This window comes from Pongo abelii, chromosome 19 (genome assembly GCF_028885655.2).
Source record: "Pongo abelii isolate AG06213 chromosome 19, NHGRI_mPonAbe1-v2.0_pri, whole genome shotgun sequence".
In the NCBI taxonomy this organism is placed as follows: domain Eukaryota; kingdom Metazoa; phylum Chordata; class Mammalia; order Primates; family Hominidae; genus Pongo; species Pongo abelii.
This window is the reverse complement of record NC_072004.2, coordinates 15,963,809-15,981,442: the sequence shown is the minus strand read 5'-3', so window position 1 is coordinate 15,981,442 and position 17,634 is coordinate 15,963,809. Positions and strand designations below refer to the sequence as shown.

At 51.4% G+C, this 17,634-nt stretch overlaps 2 protein-coding genes and 1 long non-coding RNA gene across 3 annotated transcripts in view; 1 reads left to right on the top strand and 2 right to left on the bottom strand.

Moving 5' to 3' along the window:
• LOC129051223 (ubiquitin carboxyl-terminal hydrolase 6-like) overlaps positions 1-9,620 on the top strand; it is a 97,628-nt gene extending 88,008 nt beyond the window's left edge. Inside the window, exon 51 of the mRNA XM_063718390.1 lies at positions 9,257-9,620. The gene's annotated coding sequence lies outside the window, so the exon portion shown is untranslated. The remainder of the gene's footprint in view (positions 1-9,256) is intronic.
• Positions 2,179-3,476, bottom strand: LOC129051145 (protein FAM106C). The gene is made up of 2 exons (XM_063718671.1): positions 3,458-3,476; positions 2,179-3,378 (listed from the first exon to the last, which is right to left on the bottom strand). The coding sequence occupies exons 1-2, from the start codon at positions 3,474-3,476 to the stop codon at positions 2,858-2,860; spliced, it is 540 nt and encodes a 179-aa protein (XP_063574741.1). The 3' UTR covers positions 2,179-2,857.
• A 1,341-nt stretch (positions 9,621-10,961) lies between the features above and the next one.
• Positions 10,962-11,938, bottom strand: LOC134760585 (uncharacterized). The gene is made up of 2 exons (XR_010138360.1): positions 11,786-11,938; positions 10,962-11,215 (listed from the first exon to the last, which is right to left on the bottom strand). It is a non-coding gene; the product is annotated as an uncharacterized LOC134760585 (long non-coding RNA).
• Positions 11,939-17,634: the final 5,696 nt, after the last annotated feature.

Sequence of the window (17,634 nt, the reverse complement as noted above, 5' to 3'; positions counted from 1 at the left end):
AGTGGGTACTACCCTACAGAGGTACTACTACAGAGGGTAGAACAAGATCCCTCCAGTGACCAGGTGACTTTAAACATGGCTCACATCCCTTTTAGAAAGTTATGGCAGGGAAGCAAGTAGAGAGCAGGTGGTAAACTGAGGATTGGTGACTACATCGGTACCTACAGTGGGTCCTACAGTCATTTTTGTGCAGATCAGGAGATGAGGTGAAGAGAAGGAAAGCTTCTCATTTGCATAATGCCTTGAAATGACCCTAGGTTTCTAGGGGGCACTGAGAAACCAGAGATGTCCCTTGTCTGTCTGGGAGATCCAAGGGGACAGTTGGCAGTGTTGAGAAGAGATGAACGTGACAGCTGTAGGTCCTTCACCCTCAGCTTCTATTTGTTCACCTATAAAATTAAAATACCGAACACTCAGGCTTGTAAGAATTAAATGAAGGACACAAATGCCTGGCACAGTTGCTTGATAAGTGCTCAATCCAACGATACTCAATCCTATTTTACAAAAAGGGTTTTTTTTGTTTGTTTTGTTGTTTGTTGTTTTACCTCCTTGCTATACTGATGCTAAAAGAGTTTAATAGTCCTCTGTTCACATTTTCCAAAAACAAGAATACACATTAAAAATGTATAAAATGGGCCAGGCCCAGTGGCTTACGCCTGTAATCCCAGCACTTTGGAATGCCAAGGCAGGCAGATCACCTAAGGCTGAGAGTTCCAGACCAGCCTGACCAACATGGAGAAACCCCGTCTCTACTAAAAATACAAAATTAGCCGGGCATGGTGGTGCATGCCTGTAAACCCAGCTACTTGGGAGGCTGAGGCAGGAGAATTGCTTGAACCCGGGAGACAGAGGTTGCAGTGAGCCGAGATCACGCCATTGCACTCCAGCCTGGGCAACAAGAGCGAAACTCTGTCTAAAAAAAAAAAAAAAAAAAAAAAAAAAAAATATATATATATATATATATAAAATGAAACATGTTGAATCAGCAGCAGTGGCAGCTTGTTTAAGGAAAGGAACAAACAGAAAATTAGTACAGAAAGTCAAAAAATGAAGCACAACTCTTTTAAGTGCCAGTCTGTTTTTAGGTTTCTTTCTTTCTTTTTTTTTTTAGATAGAGACAGGGTCTCTGTTGCCCAGGCTGGAATGCAGTGAGGTAATCATGGCTCACTGCCGCCTTGACCTCCCAGGCTCAAGCAATCCTCCCACCTCAGCCTCCCCAGTAGCTGGGACCACAGATGTGCACCATCACACCCAGCTAATTTGTGTATTTTTTGTAGAGATGGGGTTTCACCATGTTGCCCAGGCTGGTCTTGAACTCCTCGGCTCAAGCTATCTGCCCACCTCAGCTTCCCAAAGTGCAGTGATTACAAGTGTGAGCTGCCATGGCTGGCCACGGCTGTCTTTTAAAAAGCTAAAAATGGGCTGGTTCAAGACCAGTCTGAGCAATATGGCGAGACCTCATTTCTACTAAAAAAAAAAAAAAAAAATCAGCTGGGTGTGATGGCCCGTGCCTGTAGTCACCCCAGCTACTCAGGAGGCTGAGGTGGGAGGATCGCTTGAACCCAGAAGGTTGAGGTTGCAGTGAGCCTCGATTGTGCCACTGCACTCCAGCCTGGGTGACAGTGAGACCTTGTCTCAAAAAGCCTCAGAAGGAGCGGCCTAGGGAGATGGGCAAGCATTTCGTTTCTAGTTTCTGAACGGCCCTGTGCATTGAGAGAGGTCTTCGGCCTCCCAGCCTCTCTGGCTGAAGGTGGCGATTCTGCATGGAGTCTCTCCACCACTTGGTGGCACTGCTCACAGTGACTTTTTACTTCTAAACACCATTGAATTGGAGCAAGTAGATGATTTGACATGTTTTTCCCAGCTAGTTTGGAGGCTGAATATAGAATTTTACTGGGACACACCAGAATGTGTAAGTTGGGGAGCAGCGATCCCAGTTTCCCTTGATAATGTGCCAACAGCTTCCTTAGTATTGAAATCACAAAGTCAGAAATGCACACACCTCTATGATCAGAGATCCATACAGGAGAGAGCAACAAAAAGAGGCCTTTTAAGTTTGCCAGACTTCCTGAGGAGTGGGAAGCAAGAGAGTAGATAAGTGTGCAACAGTCACAAACCCGGGCCTATAACAACCTAGTTGGGAATAGAATGTAAGAGAATGGGGAGCGATGGGGACTCTAGTGTGTTCTAGGCACATGCCCATCTAAAGGCTCCATGTGACTGTTGCCCTGCAGGAATGTGGGCCCCAGTGTTCACCAAACCTTTTTTTTTCCCCCCCCCCATGAAGAGAAGCCAGAAACCCAGATATTAATACAAAGTATCCAGTTTAGAAGTGTTGGTAAATTTTTTTAATATTGAACATTGTGCTGCTCAAAGAAGGTATCTGCAAGCCAGGTACAAACCAGCAGTTCACGCCCTCTGGTGAGCAGAAAGGTCATAGATTTTGAGCCCATTATGTCGGAAGTCAAATTCTAGTTCTGCTGTTGCAACGGCTGTAAACAAAAGTTTTCAGATTTCTAATGCCCAATGAAAATACCACTTTATTTCCAAAGGTTATTAAAAGGAATAGATCATGTATGTAAGTAGGCACACAGCTTGCCACCTGTTAGGTACTCAAAAGCATTCTTCCCTCACTTAAGGAAACAATACAGGCACAATACAACAATAATGTTATGATCAAGTTCATTATCAGGAAGCATACACCCAAACAATAGGGGAGTGAGCACCTACCATGTACAGAGCTCTCTGCTAGGTTCTCCGGGGGCAGCAGTTCCCAACCTGGCAATTCATCGGCATGATTGGAATCAGCCAGCAGCTTGTTGGATATGCTGAGTCCAGAGTCCCGCCCATATTACACCTAATGTTCTGTGCCTATTACACCCAGATTTATGAGATCCTCCTCTCCCACGCAGTCCGAGAATCTGCATTCTAATAAGTTTCTCAGAGTAAGCTCTTCCGCAGCCAGTTTGCACTGGTCTGTGAGTTGGTCATTTATGGAAACCACTGCTCCAGGGAATGAATCATTATTTCCAGTCTCATTAGGGAAAGATGATATGCATATGCACACATGTAAGGAGGAGTGACAGTAATGAGCCAAAAGCTCTGTAGACATAATTGCCTCTGATGAAGTGCTGACTGATGACATCAGACAGTAGGCTATTGACAGTGTACCCCGGGGAAAGCTAAATGCAAAAGGGAAGCAAACGGCCTCATGAAGTGAGATCAGGATTACAGGGTCAGAAATGTGGAGAGGGTGATTCAGATGGACAAAGGAGCAGAGGCAGGATTCAAGTGATGCGTTTTGGAGGCAGTGCAGCCTGTTGGTGCCGAGTGGAAGGTGAATGAGGAACATAGTAGACGGTAACAGGAAGGCAAGAGCTGCGAAGGCCTTTGAAGGTCAGGCCAGTTGTAATAAAAGTATTTCACATCATCAGGTATCTTGGGATGGTTGCCAAACATTTTTCTATGGTTTGCATAAATACGTATCTATTTTATTTACGTATTTATTTATTTTATTTTAGGTTTTTTTTTTGTTTTTTTTTTGAGACGGATTTTCGCTCTTGTTGCCCAGGCTGGAGTGCAATGGAGTGATCCCAGCTCACTACAACCTCCGCCTCTCAGGTTCAAGCAATTCTCCTGCCTCAGCCACCTGAGTAGCTGGGATTACAGGCATGAGCCACCACGCCCGGCTAATTTTGTATTTTTAGTAGAGATGGGGTTTCTCCATGTTGGTCAGGCTCTGTTCCCTGTCTGCTCCCCCAGCAAGAGACCCTGAGGAAAAGAATGGGGGATCATGTCTTAGTCATCAGAGCATTGAAGTGCCCAGGCCAAGGTTGGCCACATAGAGGGAGGGCAGGTGGCAAATGTTTGCAGCATAAGTGAATAAAAGGAAAAATGATAGCAAAGAATGAAACTACTAGGCACCATTCCAGGACTGGGACTAAATATTTACCTTGCCCATTGTGCAAAGATAAGCCTGGTTTTCCAGGCTCTATTTATGCCAGCTTTCCTTCAGGGGCTGACACAACCTGGTATTGTTACAGCTTGAAGAGTGGTTTCCACATGCGGCGTCTGGGTGTACGAGGTGCTTGATCCTCAGCTTCTGCTGTTCCCTAACTCCATGTGTCTTCCCCAGGGAATCTGCTTCCCAGTCCTTGAGCCCTAGGTGGCTTTGCATCTCCATTCTGCTGCCTGGTCTGTCCCCAGTCTCCATGAGGCTATTGAATTGGGGTTCATTCTACTCTAGATGAAGCTGTGTATCCTTGTTTAGCCCCTGGGGTCAAGCCACATAAGGAGCTGCTTGCAACATGATAGGACAGACTTGCCTGGGTCTACTGCCTGAGTGGCCTCCTGGGAAACACCTCTCTTAATGCAATAGGGTTGGGTATGACAAGCTGGGTCCAAGTGAAGCTTCAGAGATGTAGAGATGTAGGGGAGGAGGGACTCTGAGTTCAATGTGGCAGCCACTCAGCCTCTGGGACTCACACCAGGGGCATAAGGAGAGTGGAAGCTGCACGTGAAAAAGGGAAGGGTGCTTTCTTTCTTTCTTTCTTTCTTTCTTTCTTTCTTTCTTACTTTTGGGAAGGGTGATTTCATGGAAATATGAACAGCTCTGCTTTGGGAACACCTTCGTGGAGCGTAAAGGGAGCAGCGAGCAACTCTGGCCCCTGGTGTCCAGCCTGGGAGGCAATGTCTAGAGGCAGTGGTCACGTTGGGTGAGGGGTGCCCAGAAGATCGGGTGGTCCTGCTCAGAGGACACCACGTGGCAGCTGAAAGGACTAGTTTAAGAGCATAAAGGACCATCACTCAGGCCCCCTGCAAGGAGTGTCACGGGGATAGAAACAACTCCCTGTTTTGTTACGGGAAACAGCAAAACGCCTTTCTTCCTTTAATGCTGCTGCCGATTCATTCCACAGGGAACATGCCCTCTTGGTGACAGCAGGTGCCAGTGAAGACTCAGGTCACTCTACACTCCCTGGCCCCTGAGCACCAGGATGGGAGAGTGTGAGTGTGTGTTTGTGTGAGTGTGAGAGTGTGGGTTTGTGTGGTAAGTGTGAGCGTGTGTTTGTCTGCATGTGTGTGAGAGAGTGAGTGTGTGCTTGTGTGTGTGTTGTGTGTGTGTGTTTATATATCTTTGTGTGTGTGAGAGAGAGAGAGAGTGTGTGTGTGTATGTTTGTTTGTGTATGCTGGGAACTGATATCTGCCTGGGAGGCCACCATCACCCCTCGCCTTCCCATCCTTCCGGGGTCTCCATTTCGGCCTGTGTGGTGCCCACCATGCAGAAAGAGCAGTCCCCTGGACTGGCTGTACTCACCCAAGCAGGTGTAGTTGGAGGACTCGGCTTGAACCTTGTAGCACCAGTATGACTCTGGAGCAGAGAGGAAGGGTGTGAAGTGTGCGTGCATGTGTCTTGTTGCTCTCACACACAGGAGGATCAGAGGCTGGGCTTACCCCTGGGGTTGGAGCTCCTCTTGGGCTGGGATGGAGTGTTCCTGGCAGTAGGATTGAGGGCCCAGGGAAAGAGACTCAATCGAAAACTAAGCAGGGGCTGATCAATAGGTCAGCTGGTGTAGGGCTCTGTTCCCCAGGCAGGGCCAAGCCACCGGCCCTCCAGGGAACCCCTCTGAGGCCACTCATCTCTAACGTGGGGATGGCCTGGATACTCCATTCCTTGGTCACCAGCTGCCTCCTTCCCCGCTTACCTCCCCCACCCCAAACCTGGAAGGGAGACTCTGGTGAGAGAGGAAGAGGAGGACTCAGCCCAGCCTCCGCTCCTGGGACAATAGAGTCAGGTTCAGCTGGGCAGCCTTCCCAGATCCGAGAAGAGGGAGGAGATTAGGCAGCCCCTCCCCAGAATGCCTCGCCCTGTGTTATTAAGATCCCTTCTTGGCTAGCATCTCACAGCTTCCACTGCGGGGAAAGCAGCCAGGCTTTCTCCTCTGCCCCTCAGCTGCACAGTCCTGGTCTTTGGGGCTGGGCTGAGGGCTCTGCCTCAGGGCAGTAGAACCCAGCATCTCTGAAAAAAAGGCTGCACCTCAAATGTCCCACATGGATGCAAGATGTTAATAAGATGGGAACCCTCCGTACTTCCTGCTGAATTTTTATGTGAGCCTAAAATTGCTCTAAAAATAAAGTCTATTAATTTTTTTTAAAGGCTGCACCAGCAGGGCGTACACAACATCTCATCCAGAGCTTGGAATTTTGGCTGAGCACTCAGGGGACTTAGATGGGTTTGGGGGCAAGTCCCTTAAGCTCTCTGAGCCTCAGTTGTATCATCTGTAACATAAGAAAAACATACCCACCTCATAGGGCCGTGGGGAGGATTAAATGAGGTTTCAGGCGGCTTGGCACTTAGTAAAATCCCATCGACAACTCCTTCCCTCCCCCCACCCCTCCCTCCCACCCCGTGGCCTCCTTTTGGGAACAGATGGCCAAAGCCAAGGAGGGGCCAAGATGGGAGAGAAATGAAGTGACTTGGAAAGAAATCAGGATAAGGAAATTCCTAAGAAAAGCACAGTTCCCACTCAGCCAAAGCTGAGGCCTCTGAGCTCATCCGCCCTCTCCCTTCTTGCCTGGGCTGCCTCCACAATCCCATCTCCTTGTAGTCTAAGCCAGGGTGGAGTCCCCGGAGTGAGGACAGGATGGGGAGGGAGCCGTGAGGGAGCATCCGTGGGAAAACTAACTGGCCACAAAGAGCCACTTTGGGCTTTGGAGTTTCCCAGCCCTGATCACAGCCTCTCCTGCTCTGCTGGCATCACCTTTTTCAGCGTTGCAATGTCTTCCCTGACAGCCCATCCCCAGCTCCGGGCAAGGCTCTGCTATCCCTGGGAGTTGCTGCACCTGGGCTACCCCCATGTGGGTGGATTCTGCAGAGGGCAGTGGCAACTCACCACCCAAGCCCCACCAGCAGTGGGGCAGAGCTCTGAAGCCTCCAGCTCCAGCTCTGCCTTTGCTCAGTCTCCACAGGAGAGTTATCTGATGTTCTGAGCCCCATAATCTTCCTCTGACAGAAGGCATGTTACAGGAAAGGGGTCCTGATCCAGACCCCAAGAGAGGGTTCTTGGATCTTGCACAAGAAAGAATTCAGGGCGAGTCTGCAGTGCAAAGGAAAAGCAAGTTTATTAAGAAAGTAAGTGGTGAAAGGACAGCTACTCCATAGAGTAGGACGTTCCCCAAAGTCAGAGAAGGAATGCATGCAATACGTTGTATGTATGGGGACATGTGCTCTGCTACAAGAGTTTGTGATAAAGGATTAATTTTCTTAATTACTATATTATGCAACAATTGATATTATTATTATTATTATTATTATTGAGATAGAGTCTCGCTCTGTTGCCCAGGCTGGAGGGCAGTGGCGGGCTCTTGGCTCACTGCAAACTCCACCTCCCAGTTTCAAGCAATTCTCCTGCCTCAGCCTCCTGAGTAGCTGGGATTACAGGCATGCACCACCACGCCCAGCTAATTTTTGTATTTTTAGTAGACACAGGGTTTCACCATGTTGACCAGGCTGGTCTCGAACTCCTGACCTCAAATGATCCACCCGCCTCGGCCTCCCAAATTGCTGGGATTATAGGTGTGAGCCACCGTGCCCGGCCGACATTATTATTTTTAAAGCAAAATTAGGAATGCCTTTGCTCTCCAGATATCAGAGTATCTGGACCTTCCCAAATCTGGGTCTGTGTCGTAAACATTATTAATTTGTTCCCTTAACTGTAAACATCTAGAGGCTAGAAATGCCTGACTTTCTGAGAATGCAGCCCAGCAAATCCCGGCCTCATTTTCCTAGCCCTCACCCAAAATGGAGTCACTCTGGTTCAAACGCCTCTGACGGGTACAGCCACCAATTTCCCAGTGCTGGTGACTGAGAAGATAATAAATCAGAGGGCATTTGCACCACGACACTTCCTTGCCATAATCCTCTCGTGTCCCCACCCGCAGAGGTCTTGAAGGCGGAAGGGGTTTTGAAGATTGGGCTGGCCTCTTCTCTGATTGGAGGCCCCAGGGGCAGCCATTCCAGGAGAAGCCTCCCTTCAGCCAGCATCCCCAAGAGCCAGCTGTAAAGGGTGGAGCCCCCTGTAACTCACCTCACAGCCTCCCTGGTGCCCATCTGGTCCAGGCTTAGCTTTTCTTAGGAATTTGGTCTTCCCTGGCTCTGGCCACAGCTCCTAGGTTTGTAGTGGTGACCTCTGATCCACTGTCTTAATCATGGAGACTTTTGACCTGCTTGGCTGAACGCGCTTGTAACTACCTTCTTCAGGAAGCAGCAGCCAGGAAAACATAATGGTGGTGAGGTCAATGCCAGGGGTCAGGTCCATGTCCGTGGATGAGGGTGGGGTGCTGGTGGCAGGAGCACCCACCACTCAGGTTCCTGTCCTCGTTGAACGAGAGGGCCACCCTTGCAGATAAGTACCAGCCCACTGACTCAGGCCACTCCCAAGAGGGCCTGGGAAGGAGAGGGGCTACCTACCCAGAGGTCTGGGTGTCCAGCACCACATCCTACCTAGTCCATCCACCCTGACCAGAGGTTAGAGACCGAAAGTCGGTTGCCTGTCACCCAGCTACTGCCCCCCACCCTGACTGACCTGCGACCCCTCCCTCTTGTTTCAAGATGGCTGAAGAAGCCTCTCTAATGCACCTTGCTCACCCCACCTCCCCATCTGAGGGACAGGGGATAATCCTGAAAAACAGCTCAGCGCAACCCAAATGTGTCCTGGTCAAAGTCTCAGCCACTCCTGGCCAGGGGTCTGGGGCTCTGAAGGGGACCAAATATCCTCTACCATCCTCCTGTCTCAATGGACAGAGATGCTCTGGGGGTCTCCATTTGCAACCTCGTCCTTTCTCAGCTTGAGTCCCCAATAAGATGAATGGAAGGCAGGTCCCAGTCAGAAAGCCTTGGCACTAAAGGGGATTGCAGCTTGTGTGAGGGGTGAGCTGAGACATATTCCCGACACTGGCCCCAGACTTGGGGGAGAGCCCCATAAACTTGGTATATGGAGCACCGGCCAGGTGCCACACAGGCACTGCACTAATCACTTAAACCCATTATCTTATTCAAACTTAAAACCCCTGAAGTCAGAATGACTACACCTGTTTTGCAAATGGGACAGGAAGTGACTTACCCAAGACCACACGGCTACAAAGCACCCCAACTGCAAAGCATTTCTCTTTCTACTGTCTAGCTGCTTAGTAGGTTTCCAACGTCCAACCCTACCAATAAAAGTTTCCACATTCTGCTTTTTCTCTTTCTTCTCCCAGGGGCCCGGAGGAGAGGCTGCAAGATGCCCTTCCACCCTCTACCACAGCTCAGCAAGTCCCTGCTGCAAAGGGCACACGCTGCCTCCTCTCTGTGCAGAGGACACCTTCACCCCTCACTCCGCGGCTTTGAGGGTGGAGCACCTAACTTGGGAGAGGAGGTTTCAGCCTGCGTGGACCCCAAGAACCATCGGAGGGGTGGTTGGGGTGAGAACTGGCAGATGGGGTCTTCCGGTGATGGGGTCTGGGGTTTGCAAAGAAGGTGCCTCCAGGATCGGATCCCTGTGCCCAGCCGCTTGAAGCGCCTTTAGCTCCTTATCAAATATTAACATGCCTTTCCTGCCACCTCCCACCTAGAGGAATAATTAAGAACTCGGCTTCACCATTAATCTTTAAATGAAAATCACCCTGTCCGGGAAGACCGGCTCCTCAGAGGCCTCGGGGCTCCAGGTCCCCCACCCCCGGCCCCCGCCAGGCTCCCAATTCAGCGCTGGGGGTTAGGGAGGCCAGGGGAGCTTGCGACCCTCGGGGGCAAGGAACCCGGGTGGGAAGCGCGGCTCCCAGGACCCTGCCACACCGCCCTTTCTCTGGCCGCGGGGCAGTCACCCAGCGCTGAGTCCCAGCGGGACGGACGGAAATCCACGGACAGATGGAGGAGGCTGGGTGAGAAAAGAAGGCGTGCGTTGAGGCGGGTCCGAGAAGCACCCTATTTTTTTTTTTTTTAAACGGAGCACCAGGCTGGAGGGCAGTGGCGTGATCTCACTGCAGCCTCCACTTCCTGGGTTCAAGCGATTCTCCGGCCTCAGCCTCCGGAGTAGCTGGGATTACAGGCGTGTGCCACCACGCCCGGCTAATGTTTATATTTTTGGTAGAGATGGGATTTCACTATGTTGGCCATGCTGGTCTCGAACTCCTGGGCTCAGGTGATCCACCCGCCTCTGCCTCCCAAAGTGCTGGCATTACAGGCTGGAGCACCAGCGCCCGGCCTGAGAAGCATCCTTATCAGGGACTCCCAACTCGTCTCGCCGGGCCACGCGCACACACCCTTACGTTACCTTACGTGTGCCGCTGCGGACACGCGTGTGCACACACAAGCTCGCGCGCTGCCCAGTCCTCCCGCACCCTCGCGGCCCCCGGCGCACACGCAACCCGGGACCCACGCGCCGCCGACGCTCACCGGTCGCCCGCGGGGAGTCTCTGCAGGGGCGGGAGCTGGGGGCACGGAGGGGACCGCCGAGGGGCACCTGGGGCCGGAGCCCGGGAGCTCACCTGCACCGGCCGATGGCCGCGCCGAGGAGAGGGCCAGGAGCGCCAGCAGCATCCGCATCTTGCGCGGCAGCAAAGAGGCCTCTGGGCCGGGGGTCGCGCACCGAGGAGGCCGCCGCGGGTGCAGCAATCCTGCCGGCCTGGGTTTTACAGCCCAGGCGCGATGGGAGGGAACCCGGACAGCTGGACGCGGGAGGCGGCTCCTCCCCCTGGCGGGGCCTGCCCTCCCCTCTCCACCTTCCCCTGTCCCTCATCTGAAATCCTCCGCTCTCCCCGGTACCCCGTCCCGCCTGGCCACCTCTTGCCCTGTGCGCGAGGCCCTCTTACCCACTCCGCGTCCTCTCCACTCAGAAGCGGCGCCCTGCCCCTCCCCCATCCTACTCCTGGTCCCTGGTTTGGGAACAGGGACGCGACACCACAAAGTGCTTGACCCACACAAAGATGAGTGCCCCGATGATGACTTCGATCATTTTGGTGCCACCCCTGCGCAGTGGTCTTGAATGGGACCTTGAAATGGCCTTGGGGTGGGGGTGGGGGTGGAGATGGCCTCGAAGAGATGAGAGGCTGAGGGGCGTGGCATGCAGTTTGTTGAATCAGTGGCGGCAGAAAGGCTCTCTTGTCTCTCCCAGGCAGTGGTCATTGATTCTCTGGGTCTCATCTCTTCCATTTCCTCCCAGTCTGCTCCAAACTTCATTTCTAAGCAGACCAAAGACCTTTCTTCAACACAGAGCGAAGCTGTCCCTAAACTGCCCTTGCTGGTGTTTATGTGATGACCAGGGAGGGTTGATGGGGCAGAATTAAGAAATGGATTGTAAGAGGACTCAGTGAAGGAGAAACTGATGGGGTCAAAGGGGAGGAGCTAGGTTCTTTGAGCCCCCCAGGTGGAGAGATGAGATGGGAAGAGAACAGACGGGTCTGAATGGACCCCTAGTTCTCCCATCTGGCAAGATCTCCAGAAGAGTCCAAGGAAAGTTCCCTTAAGGGCGGCTCCAACATTTGGGGAAATAGGGTCCCCCCACGCCCCCAAGCTGCCTCTTGTCTCCTCTCTTAGCTGTGCCCCCCTGCTACTGCAGGTCCTCTGTGTCCCACATGGGGTGGGGGCTTCTGTGGGAGTTTGGGAAGCTCAGGCTGGGGTGCGGGAGAGGGACGAGGAACCAGGCAGTGGACCTGGACCTCCTCCATCAACCCATCAACAGGAAACCCCCTTTTTCTGGTTTAGCCACTCCCCATCCGCTGCCAACCTCTCAGTCCCAGCGACCTTCGAACCTGGGCTAGGGACCTCTGAAGGGGGATTGCCTCCCCCAGAAGGATTCAGGCAAAGACGCTTCCTTCTTGCTTAGAGTTGAGGCTGACTCCCCCGCTCCTGGCCCAGGATCACACAGCCTCACAGAGCAGCTTTGATCCTACAGAGAGGCAGGAGGGAGGTGAGGGAGTGTCCGTGCCAGGCTTAGGGCTCTATTGTCAACACCACTGTAGAATTACCAGCCGGTGACCATGACAGCCACAGGAGGGATTCCACACCCAGAGCCTATTCCCCAGCCCAGCAGCCCCAGCCTCCTTCCTCTTACTCTGCAGAGGCCCCCAGTGTTCTGAGTTCAAGTCTTTACTCTTCCTCTGACTCACGGATGACCTTGGGCAACTTTCCTGCACCCGGCTGATTGCAACTTCCTCATCTATCAGCTGGAGATGGTAATCCCTGCCCTGCTGACCTCCACCAATAAACAGTTATTTGGAGTCTGCTGTGAACCAGGGCCTGCCCAGCCCAGACTCTCACAACCGGCCTCTCAGTGCCTGGGTGTAGCCGCTGGCCCATGGCAGATGCAAAGCTTAATCACACTCTTGTCCTCTGGGGATGATTGCATGCATGGCCCTGTCAGGAACAGAAGGGAGGACATGGAAAAGCTAAGGGGCTTTGAGACACATAACCCTGGAGTCACTTCTGGCTCCACCCACTTGCTCTGTGATGGCAGCTGAGCCTCAGTTTTCCTCATCTGTGAGATGGAAATCACCCACCAATCTCTCTCAAAGGTTGCCGTGAGGCCTCAGTGAGCTAAAGTCTGAGGAGGCTGGGCCCACGGCTTGGCACATTGACACATGTGGCCATGACCTCTAAGCACAGCCCCCTTAGCTGGATTAAACCTGACCCTAGGCAGGTGTGGAGGCAGCATTGGGTGGGATGGGACATTGAGTTAGCACTGGGGAGGGGCCCTGGCACATCCAGGCTCTTCCTGGGCTCCCAAGGGCAAGGAGGGGAGCCCTGACTGTAGACCTGGGAACATGAGGTTCAGATGCAGCCCCTGCTGGGACTGTGAGAGCCATGGGGTGGAGGCACAAAGGGAGCTGAGACCCTGCACCCCTGGGTTCACAGCTCAGGGGAAGGTCAAATACATTGCCCTAAACAGAAACCTATCATACCTTATGCTCAGCGTAGCAGGAGGGCAGAGAGAATATAAGGCAGAGGATCAGAATAGGAGTAGGAGCCACACTGCCCGGGGTCTACATCCCAACCCCAACACTCAGCTTTCACCCCCGTCAGGCTCAGTGTCCTGATCAGGAAAATCACCAGCCTTCGACCATGATTTAAAAAATAGTAATAATAACAAAAAAACACAGCAGAAATAAAAACAGCAGCTGCCGGGCACAGTGGCTCATGCCTGTAATCTCAACACTTTGGGAGGCCAAGGTGGGCAGATCACTTGAGGTCAGGAGTTTGAGACCAGCCTGGCCAAGATGGAGAAACCCCCGTCTCTACTAAAAATACAAAAATTAGCCAGGTATGGAGGCAGGTGCCTGTAATCCCAGCTACATGGGAAGCGGAGGCAGGAGAATCGTTTGAACCCAGGAGGCAGAGGGTTGTAGTGAGCTGAGATCGTGTCACTGCACTCCAGCCTGGGCAATAGAGCAAGACTCCGTCTCAAAAAAAAAAAAAGAAAAAGAAAAAGAAAACCAGCAATACCTTCACAAGAGTGTGGTTAGAATTCCACAAGATAATGCTGGGTGAAGGGCCTGTCTGGACACTTACTGAGTGCTCAGTAAACCTCAGCTATAATTCTTAGTTATAAGACCACAGTGACCTTATGCCCAGAACAGCACAGAAGCCCAGAGGAGCAGCCCCTAACCCAGCCTGTGGTAAAGAGACTGGGGAAGGCTCCCTCAAGAGATCAGACCCACAGTGAGTCTTCAAAGAAAAGCAGACTTTAACTTAAAAAGGGAAGGGAGCTGCAGGTGAAGGAAACAGAAAGAGAAAAGGCATGGAGGTGAGGCTGGAGAGGGGTTTGGGACCAGACAGGGCTTGTCTGTTAGGATTGGAAGGTTGGACTGATCTTTCCTTTGGTGGGGGATAGATATCAAGATCCTAATTTTATAGACCAGGAAACATTCTCAGAGAGGGTCACTCGACCCCAGAAGCGGGTAGGGATCCTCCGTTACTTCTTTGACTTACAGAAGAGGAAGCTGAGGCTCAGAGAGGGCAGTGGTTTGCCCAAATTCACAGCAAGGAGAGAGGAGTAGAGGTGGGATTAGAACTTTGGTCTCCTGCCCCACTTCCCAGTGCTCTTTCTGTGCCATTTCACCTCCTCCCAACACCACATACTTCCCTCCCACTGGGAGCCCCAGCCTCCATCTGCCCTCGCTTTCCTCACCTGCAGATTCTCTGCTGACTCACAAATTATTCAGGGAAAGGTTTGCAGAGATTCCAGCTTTTGTGTTCCCGGAGAGTGAGATTAAATCCACACAAAAGAAGGGTTAGTCAATAGCCTGGGCTCCACCTCTCCCCAGCCTGGATCTCCACTGTATTCCAGCAAAGATGAAAAAACTCCTTTCCTGCCAGCACCTGTGGAGGCTGCGTGCCCTCTTCCTACTCTCTGTGCCTGCCCTATTTCTCTGGACTGTGCAGAGAATCTGGGGGAGGGGAGAGGGGGGCCAGCACAGAGAGCTGGAGACTGTCACTAGGGAAGGACAGGAGCCTTTTTGGTAGAGGAGTTGGCAGAAACTTCTGGCCCCGAATGTTTTGAAATAACAATAGCAGTAATATGTGTGGAAAAACCCAGTGATAGAGGTTACATATGCTCTGTTCCTCTCCTGCAGAAAACTCAGGAATACTCCCCCATGGTCATCCCCTCCCTTCTCAGCATCTTGGCCACAAGAGGCCAGGCTCACACCAGCAGGAGGCTGGGATCAGAGCGAGGTCGGATTTTGCAAGTGTGTTCATTTACATTCTGGTTTTGTGGTGGAGGGACCCCCTAAAGAGAGTGATGAGGGGGAATTGGGTGGGGAGAAGAAGAAGAGCCACACGAGCAACTTTGGTGGGGAAAGGAATGCTCCTTCCTTAATTAACAGGGTGATAACATTAAGAAAAAAGGCTCGTGGGTGGCTTGGTGGTGGCTCACACCTGTAATCCCAGCACTTTGGGAGGCCAAGCCTGGCAGGTTGCTTGAGCCCAGAAGTTCGAAACCAGCCTGGGCAAGATGGTGAAATCATCTACAAAAAATATAAAAATGAGCTGGGCATGGTGGCACATGCCTGTAGTCCCAGCCACTTGGGGGGCTGAGGCTGGAGAATCACTTGAGCTCAGGAGGTGGAGGCTGCAGTGAGCCAAGATCACACCACTGCACTCCAGCCTGAGGCCTGGGTGATAGAGTGAGACCCTGCCTCAACAACAACAACAACAACAACAACAAAAAGAGAGAGACAGAGGGCGAGAGAAAGAAGAAAAAGAACAGAAAAGGAAAGGAAAGGAAAAAGAGACTTGGCCAGGCACAGTGGCTCACACCTGTAATCCCAGTCCTTCAAGAGGCTGAGGCAGTAAGGTCACTTGAGCCCAGGTGTTTGAAAACAGCCTGGGCAGCATAGCGAGACCCCGTCTCCACAAAAAATAAAAAATTAGGGGAGTATGCTGGTGTACATCTATAGTCCCAGCTACTTAGGAGGCTGAGGTAGGAGAATCCCTGGAGTCTGGGAGCTCGAGATGGAGGCTGCAGTGGGCTATGAGCATACCACTGTACTCCAGCCTGGGCAACAGTGCAACAGTGTGAGACCCTGTCTCAGAAAAAGAGAAAGAGAGAGAGAAAGAGAGAAAGAAAGAAAGAGATAAAGAAAGAGAGAGAAAGACAAAAGAAAGGAAGGAAGGAAGAAAGAAAGAAAGAAAGAAAGAAAGAAAAGAAAGAAAGAGGGAGGGAGGGAGGGAGGAAGGAAGAAAGAAAGACTAGCAGGGGTGGGGGCTCACGCCTGTAATCCCAGCAGTTTGGGAGGTGGAGGCAGGTGGATCATCTGAGATCAGGAGTTTGAGACTAGCCTGACCAACATGGTGAAATCCTATCTCTACTAAAAATACAAAACTTAGCCAGGTGTGGTGGCGGTGCATGCTTGTAATCCCAGTTACTCAGGAGTCAGGAGAATCGCTTGAACCCGGGAGGCAGAGGTTGCAGTAAGCCAAGATCATGCCACTGCACTCCAGCCTGGGTGACAGGGTAAGACTCTGTCTCAAAAAGAAAATAAAAAAGAAAAAAAGGAAGGAAGGAAGGCAAGCAGAAAGGAAGGAAGGAAGCAAGCAAGCTCTTTCAGGGGTGTGTATGTGTGTGTGTGTGTGTGTGTGTGTGTGTGTGAACTTCTTTTTCCTGATTACCCAAATAACACTTGCTCATTGTAGAACATTTGGAAAGGAGAAAAAGAAACATTATCCATAACCTTATTTTCCAGAGGCAATCATTTTACAAGTTTGACATATTTTTAAGAAAAAACACCCCACCTCAATCCGTGTTTAATTTTTGTGTCCCCTGCAGTCTTTATCTATATGCAAGCACGCTATTGACATAGTGAACAATGGAGGGTCCTGCTTTTTAACGTCCACATTTCAGTGTAAACATGAGTCCATGTTATTGGGCAGCCTTCGCAACTTTCATTTTGTGGCTCCACAGTACACCCAGGTTGTATCATCAGCTCACTCCCCATTATAAAGAACATTGCAGCAAACGCCTTCCTGCTAGATGGACAGGGCCATTGGATGGGCAGGGAAACTGCCCTCTCAGTTCCTCTCAGTCTTAGCTCCTCTCCCCAGCTCCCCACTGAGGGGAGCTGCCCTAAGTTCATGAAAATAGTTGAGGGGTGCGGTGGGGGCTAGTGAAGGTCCCCTGGCGTCCAGTCGGAGAATCAGAGCCTGGAGTCCTCACTCTGACCTCTGATGTGCCTGTGAGATGGGAAATATGTGTGAGGTTGGGGGAGAGGTGGTTCTGAACAGATTTGCAGGGTGTGAGAAAAAAATGTGCTTGTGGGTGCTTCCTCCCTGAGTGCCTTTGCATAACATTGGCGCCCTCTGCTGTCCCTGCTCGTCTAATACTTTGGAAGTTCTTTCTAACTGTAGATCAGTCTGTCCTTCCTGTCTCCTTTCCATTTAGGGGGAGAGTATCATTTAACAGCAATGAAATAGCATTCAGAGAACTGAAAAAAAACTCTTTAGGTCCATCCCAAACCCAGTACCCAGAACTTTAGCCTCCTTCATGAGACTTCCCTATCGGAACTACTCTCTCTCTTAGATATTGAGTTGGGGGTTGGGGGGATGGGGACTGAGACAAGCAGTTGAGAATAAGGTAACAGGTTCCCTGAAGACCCTGTCCTAGCCACTCCCTTCTCCAGGTGTGGCCCTGGGGAGGGATAGCTATATTATGCCGCAGAAAGAAGCTGAGCGTTTGGCAGCTTAGCTCATCTCCTGCATCTGATAAGGGTGACACATGGGTACACGTGGGGTGGTTAGATGGGTCTTCTCTGCCTCTCTGTTTATTATGCAAATGGAGAAGTGGGGAATGGCTTTTTCCTAGTAAGTAACTCCGAGATTTCTGAAGTTTAATGAGCCTGTGTGGTAGAGGATTAGGGGCAGGCCTGGCTTCATGGGGCAGGGGCTTGCATAGTTGCAGAGGGGCTGCACTTAGAAGAGCTCCACATTTTCTTTTTTCTTTTCTTTTCTTTTTTTTTTTTTTCTTGAGACAGAGTCTCAATCTGTTGCCCAGGCTGGAATGCAGTGACATGATTTTGGCTCACTGCAGTCTCCACCTCCCAGGCTCAAGTGCTCGCCCTACCTCAGCCTCCCGAGTAGCTGGGATTACAGGCACGAACCACCACGC